General features: G+C 52.7%; 1 protein-coding gene across 1 annotated transcript in view; it reads right to left on the reverse strand.

Moving 5' to 3' along the window:
- Positions 1–241: 241 nt before the first annotated feature.
- LOC147108229 (C-C motif chemokine 20-like) overlaps positions 242–22,099 on the reverse strand; it is a 52,156-nt gene continuing 30,298 nt past the window's right edge. The window contains exons 4-5 of the mRNA XM_086004762.1: positions 11,193–11,325; positions 242–2,680 (exon numbers count right to left, since the gene is read on the reverse strand). Of these exons, the coding sequence (XP_085860888.1) occupies positions 2,675–2,680; positions 11,193–11,325 (139 nt within the window). The 3' untranslated portion in view covers positions 242–2,674. The remainder of the gene's footprint in view (positions 2,681–11,192; positions 11,326–22,099) is intronic.

Genomic DNA, 22,099 nt, shown 5'->3' on the forward strand with positions numbered 1-22,099 from the left:
CCTGCCCCTGCACTTGCTTAAAAATCTGTAACATCTCTAACTTATTCCAGTCCTGACGAAGGGTCATCGACCTGAAACGTTAACTCTGTTTCTCTCTTCACAGATGCTGCCTGACCTGCTGAGTATTTCCAGCATTTTCTGTTTTTATTCCATTTTTGATTTGTCAGGTTTTCTGGGCTGTCAGCATTTGCTAGTTTTCTAGGTTGGCACAGATGAAGACAAGAGGGAGCACTGGATACAGTTTGGATAAAACAACAGAAATTTATTGAAGTATAGAAACAATCTCAACCGTGTACATAATCAGGCCTGTTTCAGCAGCTGCATTTTGCATAAAGCTATGTTAAACAATCAGAATCAATTAATGATTGTGATACAGAAACTTCACAAGACAACCAAGATTATATTTCACTTGCTACCTACAGGCTGGGGCCCTGGCTCATATTCCAGCCCATTGAAAGCTGCAGCATCAAACTCTGGATTGACTCAAGGAACTTGAATGGAAAGGCTGAGTCTGTAATTGTCATCTCTGTTATAATCAAAGTTGGACATTAAGGACTTCTCCATGACTCAAAATACAACTGATTAAAAATGTGAAACATTGTGGGGGGTTTTTTTGTCAGCGCGTTCAGGCAGTAACGATCCTCCGAGGTGGTCAAGATGAGGTCTTGAGCTGAAACGCTGGTTTAGCCCGCGTTTAGCGCAAGATGCCATCTTGGTAAAGGAGTTGAAGCCTGCGCTAGGAACGGCCGCCTCGAAGCTTGTTAAGGGGCACTTAAAATGCCTGCTAGTGCTCATTAAAGAGGCTGCGTGGCATTTTGGTGGCTAGCACTTGTCCTAATGCCCTCTACCAACAGCAACTAGCTGGGAGTAAATGCGTTGATGTGGATTTCAAGCACCATTTTAAGGGCTACTCACCATTTCATGTTCATTTGCCACTGGAGCTGTGACGAGGACCTCGGAAACGCATCGGGAGATTTTCTGGGACACTTTGTCAAGACTTCACCAACACTCGCGCAACATTCATTCCAGAAATTCTCTGAGGACTTCATCTGAAAAGAGTAAGTGCTGTACTAATCCACCTTATAGGAGTCACCAGGAGAAAGGGAGTGCTTGGATATGGGCCTTAGAGAGGATGCAGAAAAAATTTACAAGAATAGTTCCAGGGCTGAGGGACTTCAGTTACATGGATAGACTGGAGAAGCTGAGGTTGTTCTCCTTAGAGCACAGAAGGTTGAGAGGAGACTTGATAGAGGTGTTCATAATCATGAGGGGTCTAGACAGAGTAGATAAAGCGAAACTGTTCCCATTGGCGGAAGAGTCGAGAACCAGAGGACACAGATTTAAGGTGCTTGGCAGAAGAACCAAAGGCGACATGAGGAAAAACGTTTTTACGCAGCGAGTGGTTAGGATTGGGAATGCACTGCCTGAAAGGGTGGAGGAGGCAGACTCAATCGAGGCATTCAAAAAGGAATTGGATAAGTACCTGAAGGAAAAAAATTGCAGGGCTACAGGGAAAGGGCGGGGGAGAGGAACTAGCTGAAGTGCTCTTGCAGAGAGCCAGCACGGGTTCGACAGGCTGAATGGTCTCCTTCTGAGCTGTAACCATTCTATGATTCTATCTTCCTAGGTGTCCCCCTTGGTCTGGACAAGGAATGGGAGGAGGAAATGAAGCCAGGCAGAGTAGCACCAGAGAGGGACAGGAGGGCGAGGTGGCATCCGTTCCCCCACCCCCCATCCCCGTGGTACAGGACATCCCTCCTCCTCTGGACCTCCTCCACCAGGACCTCCTGCGCCGCATCTGAGAACCTGTGCACCCTCTCCCTCAGTCCCTGAGCCATCCTGCAACGTGCTGCTGTGTGCAAGACAGAGCACTCCACACCTTCAGTGGAAGTTGGGTGTGAGGAGTCCACATATATTGCTCCACAAAAATTGTCTAATCAGAACTCGAGTGCTAAACCTGCAGATGTCTGCTTTAGCACCTCCAGGCAAGTTCAAATTATGGTAATCAGCAATTAGGGCCAGACTTTCAAACAGGCGTGTCTTATTAGCACAGCACCCATTTAGCGCCTGTTTTCACCCTTTGGCCAAAATAACCCCGTGTCTCCATGAAGTTTGTTTGCTGGACCAGATCAGCCATGATTTTAATTGAATGGCGCGAGGGGTTGAATGGCTATGCTCCTGTTCCTATGGATAAAATGTAAGTCTTTCTTTTTCTTTTTGGATGCCAGTAACATCTGGATTTGTGTCTGCTGCTTTCCTAACTTGACAAAAATATTGATTAGTTCATTTAGGAGGAGTGAACTGTACAGGTAAATCAGCTAACAAAAGTAAAAATAACATTGTGGAGAATAACAACATGCAGCCAAGAGATCACAGTGGAGCTGTTTGCAGTTAAGCACAGTGATAGCATTGACGATTTAATAATGGTTCGATGGCAATATTATGGCTGGCGATGTGGTGTCCTAGCCCTGACCGCGCGGCTCTCTTGTATTGTCCTCTCCGGTCAAGGGGCTCCTAGTTATGTTTCAGCAGGTGTAAGCGCTGACTGCTCTCAGTGCAGCCATATAAAATTACGGTTCAGCTTCTATTGAAAGACGAGTTGCTGGAAAGAAGCGGCCTCAGGTCGGGGAGGGTCATAGGTCAGCTTCCCACCTCCCTGCTGCTCACGGCTCAGTTAATGCTGAAAAATGTAAGGGGAGTTGATTTTTCAGACGCTTACTGTAACATCATCTGCACACAATGGGGGAAGGAGCAGAAACTCTTGCTGGGATTTGCTCCATATGGATATAACAGTCAGAAATGGAACTCAAACCTTCGCAGTTTTCATTTTGCTATCAAACTACAATGGAGTGCCAGACAAGGCCATATGGAGGTCAAGGATATGACAGTCTGTATCCCTCAGCACCAAGGGTTAATTCTCACATGGTGCTGTATGAGATTTTCACTCAGGATTTAGGCCTTACTTCTCATTCTGTTACAGTTTTGCATTTAATACATAAATACAAGTTTTTGTTGTTAATTTGTATGCATGGATTATTGATTACACGCTCGGGGAACTGAGTGGAACGAATTAGTGAGGTTGACAGAATGAGAGGGTTGCATTAACATAAATTAATGAGATACTGAAGCCGAAAATCCCCAGCCCTTCCAGTGCTCTCCCGCTGTAACACTGCTGGGAGTTTTTTTTAATTCGTTTATGGGATGTGGGTGTTGCTGGCCAGACCAGCATTTATTGCCCATCCCTAGTTTCCCTTGAGAAGGTGGTGGTGAGCCGTCTTCTTGAACCGCTGCAGTCCGTGTGGTGATGGTACTCCCACAGTGCTGTAGGGAGGGAGTTCCAGGATTTTGACCCAGCGACAATGAAGGATCGGCGATATACTTCTAAGTCAGGATGGTGTGTGACTTGGAGGGGAACTTGGAGGTGGTGGTGTTCCCATGCGCCTGCTGCCCTTGTCCTTCTCGGGCTGGGGATTTTCAGCTTCAGTATCTCATTAATTTATGTTAATGCAACCCTCTCATTCTGTCAACCTCACTAATTTGTTCCACTCAGTTCCCCGAGCGTGTAATCAATAATCCATGTATCGCGGGTTTGGGAGGTGCTGCCGAAGAAGCCTTGGCGAGTTGCTGCAGTGCACCCGAAGTGGCAGGACCCCAAGTGGCAGGAAATCCAGTGACACCTGTCCTGCTGTGACCGTGGGGAGCCCGGGACCTCCCCAGGGAGTGGAACAAAGTCCCCTCTTTGGCCCTCAGATACACAGGGTCCCAGCCTTACATCATGGATTTTGCAGGGCCTTGTTTGATACAAAGGCTCTGCCCATCCCTTACAAAGCTACCGGTGAAAGGGGGGGGGTGGGGGCAGGATTGGGGAGCCAAATTTCCAGGAGATCCAATGTCCCTGACATCATCAGCATAGCAGGTCACCAAACGATGCATTTTGGGACCACCTGGGGTCACGGCCTGGACCTCCTGAAGAGAATTTAAATCTTTTGTCACGTTATCGACCCCTTACAAAGGGAATTGAATGGGAAATACTTGCTTCCACTCTCCCGGGAGGGGGATTTCCCAGAACCCTACTCCCTCATGGATTCCGCAGCAGTCGCTGGATTTTCCGGCACATTAGGGCTGGTGGGTTCTCGAGACGTTCCCTTATTGGCATGGACACACGCCCAAGAGATCTAAATGAGGCGACCTCAGGCTGACCCCAGATACTCCACCGGATCAATGCCATAGATGAGCAGTAAGAACTTCCCGGCATTTGTCAGGATACAGCCCTCCCACCCCACACCTCCAAAACCTCCCAACTCCACCCGCCCACACTCCGCACCTCCAAAACCTCCCAACTCCACCCCCCCACCCCACACTTCCAAAACCTCCCAACTCCCCCCCCACCCCACACTCATCCAAAACCTCCCAACTCCCCCCCCACCCCACACCTCCAAAACCTCCCAACTGCCCCCCCCACCACCCCACACCTCCAAAACCTCCCAACTCCCCCCCCACCCCACACCTCCAAAACCTCCCAACTCCACCCCCCCACCCCACACCTCCAAAACCTCCCAACTCCATCCAGACCCCCCCCACCCCACACCTCCAAAACCTCTCAACTCCACCCCCCCCCACCCCACACCTCCAAAACCTCCCAGCTCCCCCCCCCACCCCCCCACCTCCAAAACCTCCCAACTCCCCCCCACCCCACACCTCCAAAACCTCCCAACTCCCCCCACCACCCCACACCTCCAAAACCTCCCAACTCCACCCCCCCACCCCACACCTCCAAAACCTCTCAACTCCACCCCCCACCCCACCCACACCTCCAAAACCTCCCAACTCCCCCCCCCCACCCCCCACCTCCAAAACCTCCCAACTCCCCCCACCGACCCCACACCTCCAAAACCTCCCAACTCCACCCCCCCACCCCACACCTCCAAAACCTCCCAACTCCACCCCCCCACCCCACACCTCCAAAACCTCTCAACTCCACCCCCCCACCCCACACCTCCAAAACCTCCCAACTCCCCCTCCCACCCCACACCTCCAAAACCTCCAACTCCCCCCCCACCCCCCACCTCCAACACCTCCCAACTCCACCCCCCCACCCCACACCTCCAAAACCTCCCAACTCCCCCCACCACCCCACACCTCCAAAACCTCCCAACTCCACCCCCCCACCCCACACCTCCAAAACCTCTCAACTCCACCCCCCCACCCCACACCTCCAAAACCTCCCAACTCCCCCCCACTCCCCGCCTCCAAAACCTCCCAACTCCCCCCCCCACCCCACACCTCCAAAACCTCCCAACTCCCCCCCACTCCCCGCCTCCAAAACCTCCCAACTCCACCCCCCCCACCCCACACCTCCAAAACCTCTCAACTCCACCCCCCCACCCCACACCTCCAAAACCTCCCAACTCCCCCCACCACCCCACACCTCCAAAACCTCTCAACTCCACCCCCCCCACCCCCCACCTCCAAAACCTCCCAACTCCCCCCCCCCACCCCACACCTCCAAAACCTCTCAACTCCACCCCCCCACCCCACACCTCCAAAACCTCCCAACTCCCCCACCACCCCACACCTCCAAAACCTCCCAACTCCCCCCCCCACCCCCACACCTCCAAAACCTCCCAACTCCCCCCCCACCCCACACCTCCAAAACCTCCCAACTGCCCCCCAACTCCCCACCTCCAAAACCTCCCAACTCCACCCCCCCACCCCACACCTCCAAAACCTCTCAACTCCACCCCCCCACCCCACACCTCCAAAACCTCCCAACTCCACCCCCCCCCACCCCACACCTCCAAAACCTCCCAACTCCCCCCCACTCCCCGCCTCCAAAACCTCCCAACTCCACCCCCACTCCCCACCTTCAAAACCTCCCAACTCCACCCCCCCACACTTCCCACCTCCAAACCTCCCAACTCCCCCCCCACCCCACACCTCCAAAACCTCCCAACTCCACCCCCCCACACTCCCCGCCCTCCAAACCTCCCAACTCTCCCCCACCCCACACCTCCAAAACCTCCCAACTCCCCCCCCCACTCCCCGCCTTCAAACCTCCCAACTCCCCCCCCCACTCCACACCTCCAAAACCTCCCAACTCCCCCCCCACTCCCCGCCTCCAAACCTCCCAACTCCAACCCCCCACTCCCCGCCTCCCAAAACCTCCCAACTCCCCCCCCACTCCCTGCCTCCAAACCTCCCAAATCCCCCCCCACTCCACACCTCCAAAACCTCCCAACTCCCCCCCCACTCCCTGCCTCCAAACCTCCCAAATCCCCCCCACTCCACACCTCCAAAAACCTCCCAACTCCCCCCCCCCACTCCCCACCTCCAAAACATCCCAACTCACCCCCCCACTCCCCGCCTCCAAACCTCCCAACTCCCCCCCACTCCCCACCTCCAAAACCTCCCAACTCCCCCCCCCACTCCCCACCTCCAAACCTCCCAACTCCCCCCCCACTCCCCACCTCCAAAACCTCCCAACTCCCCCCCCCACTCCCCACCGTCCAAACCTCCCAACTCCCCCCCCACCCCACACCTCCAAAACCTCCCAACTCCCCCCCCACTCCCCACCTCCAAAACCTCCCAACTCCCCCCCCCACTCCCCACCTCCAAACCTCCCAACTCCCCCCCCACCCCACACCTCCAAAACCTCCCAACTCCCCCCCACCCCACACCTCCAAAACCTCCCAACTCCCCCCCCCACTCCCCACCTCCAAAACCTCCCAACTCCCCCCCCACTCCCTGCCTCCAAACCTCCCAAATCCCCCCCCACTCCACACCTCCAAAACCTCCCAACTCCCCCCCACTCCCCACCTCCAAAACCTCCCAACTCCCCCCCCCCACTCCCCCACCTCCAAACCTCCCAACTCCCCCCCCCACTCCCCACCTCCAAACCTCCCAACTCCCCCCCCACCCCACACCTCCAAACCTCCCAACTCCCCCCCCACCCCACACCTCCAAAACCTCCAACTCCCCCCACACTCCCCACCTCCAAAACCTCCCAACTCCCCCCCACTCCCCGCCTCCAAAACCTCCCAACTCCCCCCCACTCCCCGCCTCCAAAACCTCCCAACTCCCCCCCACTCCCCACCTTCCAAAACCTCCCAACTCCCCCCCACTCCCCACCTCCAAAACCTCCCAACTCCCCCCCACTCCCCACCTCCAAAACCTCCCAACTCCCCCCCACTCCCCGCCTCCAAAACCTCCCAACTCCCCCCCACTCCCCACCTCCAAAACCTCCCAACTCCACCCCCCCACCCCCACACCTCCAAAACCTCCCAACTCCACCCCCCCCCACCCCACACCTCCAAAACCTCCCAACTCCCCCCCCCCACTCCCCGCCTCCAAAACCTCCCAACTCCCCCCCCCACTCCCCGCCTCCAAAACCTCCCAACTCCACCCCCCCACCCCACACCTCCAAAACCTCCCAACTCCACCCACCCCCCCCCCCCACCCCACACCTCCAAAACCTCCCAACTCCACCTGGATTTCAGCCCCATACTCTAACAATCCAAATGATTGCCTGGAGGCCTTTTATATTTTATATTGGTCATATTTTACATTGGATTCCAGGATACCACGTCCCCTGGAATTTCAGCCGGTTTCCATAGATTGGCAGCAGGTCCTGGGACTAAAGGTCCACTGCCAGTCTACCTGGCATCTCCCAGAATCCAATTTAAAAGAAGACAAATATAAAGTCAGTTACTGAGTCTGACAGTGAGTGAGCTGGATTAACAGCACTTGAGATACAGACTCTAACACAGGGTGCTGGGCAGGAGGAGTCAGTGAGTGAGCTGGATTAACACCACTTGAGATACAGACCCTAACACAGGGTGCTGGGCAGGAGGAGTCAGTGAGTCTGACAGTGAGTGAGCTGGATTAACAGCACTCGAGGTACAGACAGTAACACAGGGTCCTAGGCAGAAGTCCCAACAGTGAGTGAGCTAGATTAACAATGAGAATTATAACATCATGGATATGTTAGTGGACTAGTAATCCAGAGGCCTGGCCTCAATAATCAATGAGACGCGAGTTCAAATCCCACTACGACAGTTGGGGAATTTAAATTCAGTTAATTAAATAAATCTGGTATAAAAAAGCTAGTATTGGCAATAGTGACCAAGAAATTATCAGATTGTTGTAAAAATCCATCTGGTTCACTAATGTCCTTTAGGGAAGAAAAGCTGCTGTCCTTACCTGGTCTGGCCTATATGACTCTGAAATGGCCTAGCAAACCACTCAGTTGTAACAAACTGCTACGAGAAACAATAATAAGAAAATAAAACTGGACGGGCCACCCGGCATCGACCTCAGCAGCAGCTACGGACACGACAACAGCAAAGTCCTCCTCAGCAACATGTGGGGACTTGTGCCAAAATTAGGAGAGCTGTCCCACAGAGTAGTCAAGCAACAGCCTGACATAGTCATACTCACAGAATCATACCTTTCAGCGATTGTCCTAGAATCCTCCATCAGCAGCCCTGAATATGTCCTGTTCCACCAGAGGTGGTGGAACAGTTTTATACAGTCGGGTGGGAGTGGCCCTGGGAGCCCTCAACATTGACTCCGGAACCCATGAAATCTCATGGCTTCAGGTCATGCATTGGGCAAGGAAATCTCCTGCTGATTATCACCTACCGCCCTTCCTCAGCTGATGAATCAGTACTCCTCCATGTTGAACACCACTTGGAAGAAGCACTGAGGGTAACAAGGGCACACAATGTACTCTGGGTGGAGGACTTCAATGTCCATCACTAAGAGTGGCTCGGTGGCACCACCATTGACCGAGCTGGCCGAGTCCTGAAGGACATAGCTGCCAGACTGGGCCTGCGACAGTTGGTGAGAGAACCAACATGAGGGAAAAACCTACTTGACCTCGTCCTCACCAATCTACCTGTCGCAGATGCATCTGTCCATGACAGCAGTGATCACCGCACAGTCCTTGTGGGGACGAAGTCCCGTCTTCACACTGCAGACACCATCCATCATGTTGTGTGGCACCACCACCTTGCTAAATGAGATAGATTCAGAACAGATCTAACAGCTCAAAAACGGGCATCCATGAGGTGCTGTGGGCCATCAGCAGCAGTAGAATTGTATCCCATCACAATCTGTAACCTAATGGTCCGGGATATATCGCACACTCTCCCATTCCCATCAAGCTAGGGGACCAACCCTGGTTCAATGAGGAGTGTAGAAGAGCATGCCAGGAGCAGCACCAGGCGTACCTAAAAATGAGGTGCCAACCTGGGGAAGCTGCAACACAGGACTACATGCATGCTAAACAGCGGAAGCAGCATGCTATAGACAGAGCTAAGCGATCCTACAATCAATGGATCAGGTCAAAGTTCTGCAGTCCTGCCACATCCAGTCGTGAATGGTGATGGACCATTAAACAACTAACGGGAGGAGGAGGCTCCATGATCATCCCCATCTTCAATGATGGTGGAGCCCAGCACGTGAGTGCAAAAGACAAGGCTGAAGCGTTTGCAACCATCTTCAGCCAGAAGTGCCGAGTGGATGATCCATATCGTCCCCACCATCACAGAAACCAGTCTTCAGCCAATTCGATTCACTCCCCATGATATCAAGAAATGACTGAGCGCACTGGATACAGCAAAGGCTATGGGCCCTGAGAACATCCCGCCTGTCGTGCTGAAGACTTGTGCTCCAGAACTAGCCGCGCCTCTAGCCAAGCTATTCCAGTACAGCTACGACACTGGCATCTATCCGACAATGTGTAAAAGTGCCCAGGTATGTCCTGTCCACAAAAAGCAGGACAAATCCAATCCAGCCAATTACCGCCCCATCAGTCTACTTTCAATCATCAGCAAAGTGATGGAAGTGTCATCGACAGTGCTATCAAGCGGCACTTACCAATAACATGCTCACCAATGCTCAGTTTGGGTTCTGCCAGGACCACTCAGCTCCTGACCTCTTGGTCCAAACATGGACAAAAGAGCTGAATTCTAGAGGCGAGGTGAGAATGACTGCCCTTAACATCAGGGCAGCATTTGACTGAGTGTGGCATCAAGGAGCCCTAGCAAAATTGAAGTCAATGGGAATCAGGGGGAAAACTCTCCACTGGCTGAAGTCATATCTAGCACAAAGGAAGATGGCTGTGCTATTGGAGGTCAATCATCTCAGCCCCAAGGCATCGCTGCAGGAGTACCTCAAGCAATGTCCTAAGCCCAACCATCTTCAGCTGCTTCATCAATGACCTTCCCTCCATCATAAGGCCAGAAATGGAGATGTTCGCTGATGACTGCACAGTGTTCAGCTCCATTTGCAACTCCACAGATAATGAAGCAGCCCATGTCCACGTGCAGCAAGAGCTGGACGACATTCAGGCTTGGGCTGATAAGTGGCAAGTAACATTCGCACCACAGAAGTGCCAGGCAATGACTATCTCCAACAAGTGAGAGTCTAACCACGTCCCCTTGACATTCAATGGCATTACCATCGCCGAATCCCCCACCATCAACATCCTGGGGGTCACCATTGACTTAAACTTAACTGGACCAGCCACATAAATACTGTGGCAACAAGAGCAGGTCAGAGGCTGGGTATTCTGCGGCGTGTCTCACCTCCTGACTCCCCAAAGACTTTCCACCATCTACAAAGCACAAGTCAGGAGTGTGATGGAATACTCTCCACTTGCCTGGATGAGTGCAGCTCCAACAGCACTCAAGAAGCTCGACACCATCCAGGACAAAGCAGCCCGCTTAATTGGCACCCCATCCACCACCTTAAACATTCACTCCCTCCACCACCAGCGCACCGTGGCTGCAGTGTGTACCATCTACAAGATGCACTGCAGCAACTCGCCAAGGCTTCTTTGGCAGCACCTTCCAAACCCGTGACCTCTATCACCTAGAAGGACAAGGGCAGCAGGCGCATGGGAACATCACCACCCGCAAGTTCCCCACCAAGTCACACATCATCCTGACTTGGAAGTAAATCGCCGATCCTTCATCGTCGCTGGGTCAAAATCCTGGAACTCCCTCCCTAACAGCACTGTGGGAGTACGTTCACCACAAGGACTGCAGCGGTTCAAGAAGGAGGCTCACCACCACCTTCTCAAGGGCAATTAGGGTGGGCAATAAATGCTGGCCTTGACAGTGATGCCCATAACCCGGAACGAATAAAAAAAAAGATCCAGCCAATCTCCCATGCTCATTGCCACTTACTTTCTTCCGATTTCTGCAGGATTCAGGATGACCCTGGCATCTTTTAATTTTTTTCATATTAAATGATTTGATGTAGTTTTTGACCCATTTCACTTTTGGGTCCACACAAATGGACACACGCTTCAATTCCAGGCTGCAGAAATGGGGAAAGATTGACACGATGAACACATAACAGATGGCAACATAGCATTACAGTCTGACACGGGGGGAGGGGTCACAGTCTGACACACGGGGGAGGGGTCACAGTCTGACACTAGGCCAGGTCAGTATCCTGGTCTAAGTATGCGGGTGTGTTCACTAGCCTGGTGTGAGTGTGCGGAGAGTGTTCACTATCCTGGTGTGAGTGTGTGGGTGTGCTCACTATCCTGGGTGTAAGTGTGCGGGGAGTGTTCACTATCCTGGTGTGAGTGTGCAGGGAGTGTTCACTATCCTGGTGTGAGTGTGCAGGGAGTGTTCACTATCCTGGTGTGAGTGTGCGGGGAGTGGTCGCAATCCTGGTGTAAGTGTGCAAGGTGTGGGACAGTATCCTGGTGTAAGTGTTCAGGGAGGGTTCACTATCCTGGTGTAAGTGTGCAGGGAGTGTTCACTATCCTGGTGTAAGGTTGCAGGGAGTGTTCACTATCCTGGTGTGCGTGTGCCGGGACTGTTCACTATCCTGGTGTAAGTGTGCGGCGAGTGTTCACTATCCTGGTATGAGTGTGCGGGAGTGGTCACAAACCTGGTGTGTGTGTGCAGGGCATGGTCACTATCCGGGTGTGAGTGTGCAGGGCATGTTCATTATCCTGGGGTGAGTGTGTGGTGAGTATTCACTATCCTGGTGTGAGTGTGCAGAGAGTGTTCATTATCCTGGTGTGAGTGTTCCGGGATTGGGAAACTAACCTGGTTCAAGGGTGCAGGGATTGTTCACTATCCTGTTGCGAGTGTACGGGGGTGGGGCACAATCCTGGTTTAAGGGTGCGGAGAGTGTTCACTATCCTGGTGTGAGTGTGCAGGGCGTGGTCACTATCCTGGTGTGAGTTTGCAGGGTGTGTTCGCTATCCTGGTGTGAGTGTGCAGGGATTGTTCACTATCCTGGTGTATGTGTGCGGGGAGTATTCACTATCCTGGTGTGAGTGTGCGAGTTGTGTTCACTATCCTGGTGTGAGTGTGCATGGATTGTTCACTATCCTGGTGTAAGTATGTGGGGCGTGGGACAGTATCCTGGTTGTGAGTGTGCGGGGAGTGTTCACTATCCTGGTGTAAGTGTGTGGGGCATGGGACAGTATCCTGGTGTGAGTGTGCAGGGAGTGTTCATTATCCTGGTGTGAGTGTGCGGGGATTGGGAAACTAACCTGGTTTAAGGGTGCGGAGAGTGTTCACTATCCTGTTGCGAGTGTGCGGGGGTGGGGCACAATCCTGGTTTAAGGGTGCAGAGAGTGTTCACCATCCTGGTGTGAGTGTGCAGGGCATGGTCACTATCCTGGTGTGAGTTTGCAGGGCGTGTTCATTATCTTGGTGTGAGTGTGCGAGGAGTGTTTACTATCCTGGTGTAAGTGTGCGGGAGTGTTCTCTATCCTGGTGTGAGTGTGCAGGGATTGTTCACTATCCTGGTGTATGTGTGCGGGGAGTGTTCACTATCCTGGTGTGAGTGTGCGGGGAGTGTACTCTATCCTGGTGTGAGTGTGCTGGGATTGTTCACTATCCTGGTGTATGTGTGCAGGGAGTGTTCTCTATCTTGGTGTGAGTGTGCAGGGATTGTTCACTATCCTGGTGTATGTGTGCGGGGAGTGTTCACTATCCTGGTGTGAGTGTGCAAGTTGTGTTCACTATCCTGGTGTGAGTGTACATGGATTGTTCACTATCCTGGTGTAAGTATGTGGGGCATGGGACAGTATCCTGGTGTGAGTGTACAGGGAGTGTTCACTATCCTGGTGCAAGTGTGCGGGGAGTGGGGCACTATCCTGCTGTGAGTGTGCAGGGAGTGTTCACTATACTGGTGTAAGTGTTTAGTGAATATTCACTATCCTGGTGTGAGTGTGCGGGGAGTGTTCACTATCCTGGTGTGGGGTGTGTTCACTATCCTGGTGTTAGTATGCGGGGAGTGTTCACTATCCTGGTGTGAGTGTGTGGGGTGTGTTCACTATCCTAGTGTGAGTGTGTGGGGTTTCTCCACTATCCTGGTGTTAGTGTGCAGGGAGTGTTCACTATCCTGGTGTGAGTGTGCGGGGAGTGTTCACTTTCCTGGTGTAAGTGTGCGGAGAGTGTTCACTATCCTGGTGTAAATGTTCGGGGAGTGTCCACTATCCTGTTGTGAGTGTGCAGGGATTCTTCACTCCCTTGGTGTAACGGTGCAGAGAGTGTTCGCTATCCTGGTGTGAGTGTGTGGTGAGTGGGACACTATCCTGGTTTAAGGGTGTGGAGAGTGTTCACTCTCCTGGTGTGAGTGTGCGGGGAGTGGTCACTATCCTGGTGTGTGTGTGCAGGGCATCTTCACTATCCTTGTGTGAGTGTGCGGGGAGTGTTTACAATCCTGGTGTAAGTGTGCAAGGTGTGGGACAGTATCCTGATGTAAGTGTTCAGGGAGGGTTCACTATCCTGGTGTGAGTGTGCGGGGACTGTTCACTATCCTGCTGTAAGTTTTTTGGCGAGTGTTCACTATGCTGGTGTGAGTGTGCGGGGAGTGTTCACTAACCTGGTGTGAGTGTGCAGGGCGTGTTCATTATCCTGGTGTAAGTGTGCGGGGTAGTGTTCACTAACCTGGTGTGAGTGTGCAGGGAGTGTTCACTATCCTGGTGTAAGTGTGCAGGGTGTGGTCACTATCTTGGTGTGAGTGTGCAGGGCATGGTCACTATCCTGGTGTGAGTGTGCAGGGATTGTTCACTATCCTGGTGTATATGTGCGGGGTGTGTTCACTATTCGGTGTGAGTGTGCGAGTTGTGTTCACTGTCTTGGTGTGAGCGTGCATGGATTGTTCACTATCCTGGTGTAAGTATGTGGGGCGTGGGACAGTATCCTGGTGTGAGTGTGCGGGGAGTGTTCACTATCCTGGTGTAAGTGTGCGGGGAGTGGGGCACTATCCTGCTGTGAGTGTATGGGGAGTGTTCACTATCCTGGTGTAAGTGTTCCGTGAGTATTCACTGTCCTGGTGTGAGTGTGCGGAGAGTGTTCACTATCCTGGTGTAAGTGTGCAGGGATTTGGGAAGTATCCTGGTGTGAGTGTGCAGGGAGTGTTCACTATCCTGGCGTTAGTATGTCGGGAGTGTTCAGTATCCTGGTGCGAGTGTGCGGGGAGTGTTCACTATCCTGGTGTAAGTGTGCGGGGAGTGTTCACTATCCTGGTGTGAGTGTGCAGGGTGGGTTCATTATCCTGGTGTAAGTGTGCAGGGTAGTGTTCACTAACCTGGTGTGAGTGTGCAGGGAGTGTTCGCTATCCTGGTGTAAGTGTGCAGGGCATGGTCACTATCTTGGTGTGAGTGTGCAGGGCATGGTCACTATCCTGGTGTGAGTTTGCAGGGTGTGTTCATTATCTTGGCGTGAGTGTGCAAGGAATGTTCACTATCCTGGTGTGAGTGTGTGGGGAGTGTTCGCTTTCCTGGTGTGAGTGTGTGGTGAGTGGGACACTATCCTGGTTTAAGGGTGTGGAGCGTGTTCACTCTCCTGGTGTGAGTGTGTGGGGAGTGGTCACTATCCTGGTGTGAGTGTACAGGGCATCTTCACTATCCTTGTGTGAGTGTGCGGGGAGTGTTTACAATCCTGGTGTAAGTGTGCAAGGTGTGGGACAGTATCCTGATGTAAGTGTTCAGGGAGGGTTCACTATCCTGGTGTGAGTGTGCAGGAACTGTTCACTATCCTGCTGTAAGTTTTTCGGCGAGTGTTCACTATGCTGGTGTGAGTGTGCAGGGAGTGTTCACTAACCTGGTGTGAGTGTGAGGGGAGTGTTCACTATCCTGGTGTGAGTGTGCAGGGTGCGTTCATTATCCTGGTGTAAGTGTGCAGGGTAGTGTTCACTAACCTGGTGTGAGTGTGCAGGGAGTGTTCACTATCCTGGTGTGAGTGTGCAGGGCGTGGTCACTATCTTGGTGTGAGTGTGCAGGGCATGATCACTATCCTGGTGTGAGTTTGCAGGGTGTGTTCATTATCTTGGTGTGAGTGTGCAAGGAGTGTTCACTATCCTGGTGTAATTGTGCAGGGAGTGTTCACTATCCTGGTGTGAGTGTGCAGGGATTGTTCACTATCCTGGTGTATATATGCGGGGATTGTTCACTATCCTGGTGTAAGTATGTGGGGCGTGGGACAGTATCCCGGTGTGAGTGCGCGGGGAGTGTTCACTATCCTGGTGTAAGTGTTCGGTGAGTGTTCACTATCCTGGTGTAAGTGTGCGGGGAGTGTTCACTATCCTGGTGTAAGTGTGCGGGGGTGGGGCACTATCCTGGTGTAAGTGTGCAGGGAGTGTTCACTATCCTGGTGTAAGTGTGTGGGGAGTGTTTACTATCCTGGTGTAAGTGTGCGGGAAGTGGGGCACTATCCTGGTGTAAGTGTGCGGTGAGTGGGACACTATCCTAGTGTAAGTGTGTGGGGAGTGTTTACTATTCTGGTGTAAGTGTGCAGGGATTGTGGCACTATCCTGGTGTAAGTGTGCGCGGAGTGGGGCACTATCCTGGTGTACGCATGCAGGGAGTGTTCACTATCCTGGTGTAAGTGAGCAGGGTGTGGGGCACTATCCTGGTGTAAGTGTGCGGGGAGCGTTCACTATCCTGGTGTAAGTGTGCGGGGAGTTTTCACTATCCTGGTGTGAATGTGCTGGGAGTGGGGCACTATCCTGGTGTAAGTGTGCAGGGCATGTTCACTATCCTGGTGTAAGTGTGCGGGGAGTGGGACACTATCCTGGTGTAAGTATGCGGGGAATGGGGTACTATCCTAGCGTTAGTATGCGGGGTGTGTTCACTATCCTGGTGTGAGTGTGCGGGGAGTGTTCAGTATCCTGGTGTAAGTGTGCAGAGCGTGTTCACTATCCTGGTGTACGTATGCGGGGAATGGGGTACTCGCCTGGTGTAAGTGTGCGGGGAGTATTCACTATCCTGGTGTAAGTGTGCGGGGCGTGTTCACTATCCTGGTGTGAGTGTGTGGTGAGTGGGAAACTATCCTGGTTTAAGGGTGTGGAGAGCGTTCACTCTCCTGGTGTGAGTGTGCGGGGAGTGGTCACTATCCTGGTGTGTGTGTGCAGGGCATCTTCACTATCCTTGTGTGAGTGTGCGGGGAGTGTTTACAATCCTGGTGTAAGTGTGCAAGGCGTGGGACAGTATCCTGATGTAAGTGTTCAGGGAGGGTTCACTATCCTGGTGTGAGTGTGCGGGGACTGTTCACTATCCTGCTGTAGGTTTTTCGGCGAGTGTTCTCTATGCTGCTGTGAGTGTGCGGGGAGTGTTCACTAACCTGGTGTGAGTGTGAAGGGAGTGTTCACTAACCTGGTGTGAGTGTGCAGGGAGTGTTCACTATCCTGGTGTAAGTGTGCAGGGCGTGGTCACTATCTTGGTGTGAGTGTGCAGGGCATGGTCACTATCCTGGTGTGAGTGTGCAGGGATTGTTCACTATCCTGGTGTATATGTGCGGGGAGTGTTCACTATCCTGGTGTGAGTGTACGAGTTGTGTTCACTGTCTTGGTGTGAGCGTGCATGGATTGTTCACTATCCTGGTGTAAGTATGTGGGGCTTGGGACAGTATCCTGGTGTGAGTGTGTGGGGAGTGTTCACTATCCTGGTGTAAGTGTGCGGGGAGTGGGGCACTATCCTGCTGTGAGTGTATGGGGAGTGTTCACTATCCTGGTGTAAGTGTTCCATGAGTATTCACTGTCCTGATGTGAGTGTGCGGAGAGTGTTCACTATCCTGGTGTAAGTGTGCAGGGATTGGGGAAGTATCCCGGTGTGAGTGTGCAGGGAGTGTTTACTATCCTGGCGTTAGTATGTCGGGAGTGTTCAGTATCCTGGTGCGAGTGTGCGGGGAGCGTTCACTATCCTGGTGTAAGTGTGCGGGGAGTGTTCACTATCCTGGTGTGAGTGTGCAGGGTGTGTTCATTATCCTGGTGTAAGTGTGCAGGGTAGTGTTCACTAACCTGGTGTGAGTGTGCAGGGAGTGTTCACTATCCTGGTGTAAGTGTGCAGGGCATGGTCACTATCTTCGTGTGAGTGTGCAGGGCATGGTCACTATCCTGGTGTGAGTTTGCAGGGTGTGTTCATTACCTTGGTGTGAGTGTGCAAGGAGTGTTCACTATCCTGGTGTGAGTGTGTGGTGAGTGGGACACTATCCTGGTTAAAGGGTGTGGAGCGTGTTCACTCTCCTGGTGTGAGTGTGCGGGGAGTGGTCACTATCCTGGTGTGAGTGTGCAGGGCATCTTCACTATCCTTGTGTGAGTGTGCGGGGAGTGTTTACAATCCTGGTGTAAGTGTGCAAGGTGTGGGACAGTATCCTGATGTAAGTGTTCAGGGAGGGTTCACTATCCTTGTGTGAGTGTGCGGGGACTGTTCACTATCCTGCTGTAAGTTTTTCGGCGAGTGTTCTCTATGCTGCTGTGAGTGTGCGGGGAGTGTTCACTAACCTGGTGTGAGTGTGAAGGGAGTGTTCACTAACCTGGTGTGAGTGTGCAGGGAGTGTTCACTATCCTGGTGTAAGTGTGCATGGCGTGGTCACTATCCTGGTGTGAGTGTGCAGGGCATGGTCACTATCCTGGTGTGAGTGTGCGGGGAGTGGGGCACTATCCTGCTGTGAGTGTATGGGGAGTGTTCACTATCCTGGTGTAAGTGTTCCATGAGTATTCACTATCCTGATGTGAGTGTGCGGAGAGTGTTCACTATCCTGGTGTAAGTGTGCAGGGATTGGGGAAGTATCCCGGTGTGAGTGTGCAGGGAGTGTTTACTATCCTGGCGTTAGTATGTCGGGAGTGTTCAGTATCCTGGTGCGAGTGTGCGGGGAGTGTTCACTATCCTGGTGTAAGTGTGCGGGGAGTGTTCACTATCCTGGTGTGAGTGTGCAGGGTGTGTTCATTATCCTGGTGTAAGTGTGCAGGGTAGTGTTCACTAACCTGGTGTGAGTGTGCAGGGAGTGTTCACTATCCTGGTGTAAGTGTGCAGGGCATGGTCACTATCTTCGTGTGAGTGTGCAGGGCATGGTCACTATCCTGGTGTGAGTTTGCAGGGTGTGTTCATTATCTTGGTGTGAGTGTGCAAGGAGTGTTCACTATCCTGGTGTGAGTGTGTGGTGAGTGGGACACTATCCTGGTTTAAGGGTGTGGAGCGTGTTCACTCTCCTGGTGTGAGTGTGCGGGGAGTGGTCACTATCCTGGTGTGAGTGTGCAGGGCATCTTCACTATCCTTGTGTGAGTGTGCGGGGAGTGTTTACAATCCTGGTGTAAGTGTGCAAGGTGTGGGACAGTATCCTGATGTAAGTGTTCAGGGAGGGTTCACTATCCTGGTGTGAGTGTGCGGGGACTGTTCACTATCCTGCTGTAAGTTTTTTGGCGAGTGTTCGCTATGCTGGTGTGAGTGTGCAGGGAGCGTTCACTAACCTGGTGTGAGTGTGAGGGGAGTGTTCACTATCCTGGTGTGAGTGTGCAGGGTGTGTTCATTATCCTGGTGTAAGTGTGCAGGGTAGTGTTCACTAACCTGGTGTGAGTGTGCAGGGCGTGGTCACTATCTTGTTGTGAGTGTGCAGGGCATGGTCACTATCCTGGTGTGAGTTTGCAGGGTGTGTTCATTATCTTGGTGTGAGTGTGCAAGGAGTGTTCACTATCCTGGTGTAAGTGTGCAGGGAGTGTTCACTATCCTGGTGTGAGTGTGCAGGGATTGTTCACTATCCTGGTGTATATGTGCGGGGAGTGTTCACTATCCTGGTGTGAGTGTGCGAGTTGTGTTCACTGTCTTGGCGTGAGTGTGCATGGATTGTTCACTATCCTGGTGTAAGTATGTGGGGCGTGGGACAGTATCCCGGTGTGAGTGCGCGGGGAGTGTTCACTATCCTGGTGTAAGTGTTCGGTGAGTATTCACTATCCTGGTGTGAGTGTGCGGAGAGTGTTCACTATCCTGGTGTAAGTTTGCAGGGATTGGGGAAGTATCTTGGTGTGAGTGTGCAGGGAGTGTTCACTATCCTGGTGTTAGTGTGTGGGGAGTGTTCACTATCCTGGTGCGAGTGTGTGGGGAGTATTCACTATCCCAGTGTAAGTGTGCGGGGAGTGTTCACTATCCTGGTGTAAGTGTGCGGGGGTGGGGCACTATCCTGGTGTAAGTGTGCAGGGAGTGTTCACTATCCTGGTGTAAGTGTGTGGGGAGTGTTTACTATCCTGGTGTAAGTGTGCGGGGAGTGGGGCACTATCCTGGTGTAAGTGTGCGGTGAGTGGGACACTATCCTAGTGTAAGTGTGTGGGGAGTGTTTACTATTCTGGTGTAAGTGTGCGGGGATTGTGGCACTATCCTGGTGTAAGTGTGCGGGGAGTGGGGCACTATCCTGGTGTACGCATGCAGGGAGTGTTCACTATCCTGGTATAAGTGAGCAGGGTGTGGGGCACTATCCTGGTGTAAGTGTGCGGGGAGTGTTCACTATCCTGGTGTAAGTGTGTGGGGAGTTTTCACTATCCTGGTGTGAATGTGCTGGGAGTGGGGCACTATCCTGGTGTAAGTGTGCGGGGCATGTTCACTATCCTGGTGTAAGTGTGCGGGGAGTGGGACACTATCCTGGTGTAAGTATGCGGGGAATGGGGTACTATCCTAGCGTTAGTGTGCGGGGAGTATTCACTATCCTGGTGTAAGTGTGTGGGGCGTGTTCACTATCCTGGTGTGAGTGTGCGGGGAATGTTCACTATCCTGGTGTGAGTGTGCGGGGAATGTTCAGTATCCTGGTGTAAGTGTGTGGGGAGTGTTCACTATCCTGGTGTGAGTGTGCGGGGCGTGTTCACTATCCTGGTGTGAGTGTGCGGGGTATGTTCACTATCTTGGTGTGAGTGTGCGGGGAGTGTTCAGCATCCTGGTGTAAGTGTGTGGGGAGTGGAGCACTATCATGGTGTGAGTGTGCAGGGAGTGTTCACTATCCTGGTGTAAGTGTTCGGGGAGTATTCACTATCCTGGTGTGAGTGTGCGGGGAGTGTTCACTATCCTGGTGTAAGTGCACAGGGAGTGGGGAAGTATACTGGTGTGAGTGTGCGGGGCGTATTCACTATCCTGGTGTGAGTGCGCGGGGAATGTTCACTATCCTGGTGTGCGGGGTGTGGGGCACTATCCTGGTGTAAGTATGCGGGGAATGGGGTACTCTCCTGGTGTAAGTGTGCGGGGAGTGTTCACTCTCCTGGTGTAAGTGTGTGGGGCATGTTCACTATCCTGGTGTGAGTGTGCGGGGAATGTGCACTATCCTGGTGTGAGTGTGCGTGGAATGTTCAGTATCCTGGTGTGAGTGTGCGGGAAGTGTTCACTATCTTGGTGTGAGTGTGCAGGGAGTGTTCAGTATCCTGGTGTAAGTGTGTGGGGAGTGTTCACTATCCTGGTGTAAGTGTGTGGGGAGTGTTTACTATCCTGGTGTGAGTGTATGGGAAGTGGGGGACTATCCTGATGTAAGTGTGCAGGGAGTCTTCACTCTCCTGGTGTATGTGTGTGGGGAGTGCTCACTATCCTGGTGTAAGTGTGTAGAGAGTGTTCACTATCTTGGTGTAAGTGTGTGAGTAGTGGGGCACTATCATGGTGTGAGTGTGCAGGGAGTGTTCACTATCCTGGTGTAAGTGTACAGGGAGTGGGGAAGTATCCTGGTGTGAGTGTGCAGGGAGTGTTCACTATCCTGGTGTGGGTGTGCGGGGTGTGTTCACTATCCTGGTGTTACTGTGCGGGGAGTGTTCACTATCCTGGTGTGAGCGTGTGGGGAGCTTTCACTATCCTGGTGTAAGTGTGCGGGGAGTGTTCACTATCCTGGTGTAAGTGTGCAGGGTAGTGTTCACTAACCTGGTGTGAGTGTGCAGGGAGTGTTCACTATCCTGGTGTGAGTGTGCGGGAAGTGGGGCACTATCCTAATGTAAGTGTGCAGGGAGCCTTCACTATCCTGGTGTATGTGTGTGGGGAGTGTTCACTATCCTGGTGTAAGTGTGTAGAGAGTGTTCACTATCTTGGTGTAAGTGTGTGAGTAGTGGGGCACTATCATGGTGTGAGTGTGCAGGGAGTGTTCGCTATCCTGGTGTAAGTGTGCGGGGTAGTGTTCACTATCCTGGTGTAAGTGTGCAGGGTGTGGTCACTATCTTGGTGGGAGTGTGCAGGGCATGGTCACTATCCTGGTGTGAGTGTGCAGGGATTGTTCACTATCCTGGTGTATATGTGCGGGGTGTGTTCACTATTCGGTGTGAGTGTGCGAGTTGTGTTCACTGTCTTGGTGTGAGCGTGCATGGATTGTTCACTATCCTGGTGTAAGTATGTGGGGCGTGGGACAGTATCCTGGTGTGAGTGTGCGGGGAGTGTTCACTATCCTGGTGTAAGTGTGCGGGGAGTGGGGCACTATCCTGCTGTGAGTGTATGGGGTGTGTTCACTATCCTGGTGTAAGTGTTCCGTGAGTATTCACTGTCCTGGTGTGAGTGTGCGGAGAGTGTTCACTATCCTGGTGTAAGTGTGCAGGGATTTGGGAAGTATCCTGGTGTGAGTGTGCAGGGAGTGTTCACTATCCTGGCGTTAGTATGTCGGGAGTGTTCAGTATCCTGGTGCGAGTGTGCGGGGAGTGTTCACTATCCTGGTGTAAGTGTGCGGGGAGTGTTCACTATCCTGGTGTGAGTGTGCAGGGTGTGTTCATTATCCTGGTGTAAGTGTGCAGGGTAGTGTTCACTAACCTGGTGTGAGTGTGCAGGGAGTGTTCGCTATCCTGGTGTAAGTGTGCAGGGCATGGTCACTATCTTGGTGTGAGTGTGCAGGGCATG

The sequence above is a fragment of the Somniosus microcephalus genome, chromosome 13, assembly GCF_052327205.1.
Source record: "Somniosus microcephalus isolate GS21.2 chromosome 13, FLI_Smic_1.0, whole genome shotgun sequence".
In the NCBI taxonomy this organism is placed as follows: domain Eukaryota; kingdom Metazoa; phylum Chordata; class Chondrichthyes; order Squaliformes; family Somniosidae; genus Somniosus; species Somniosus microcephalus.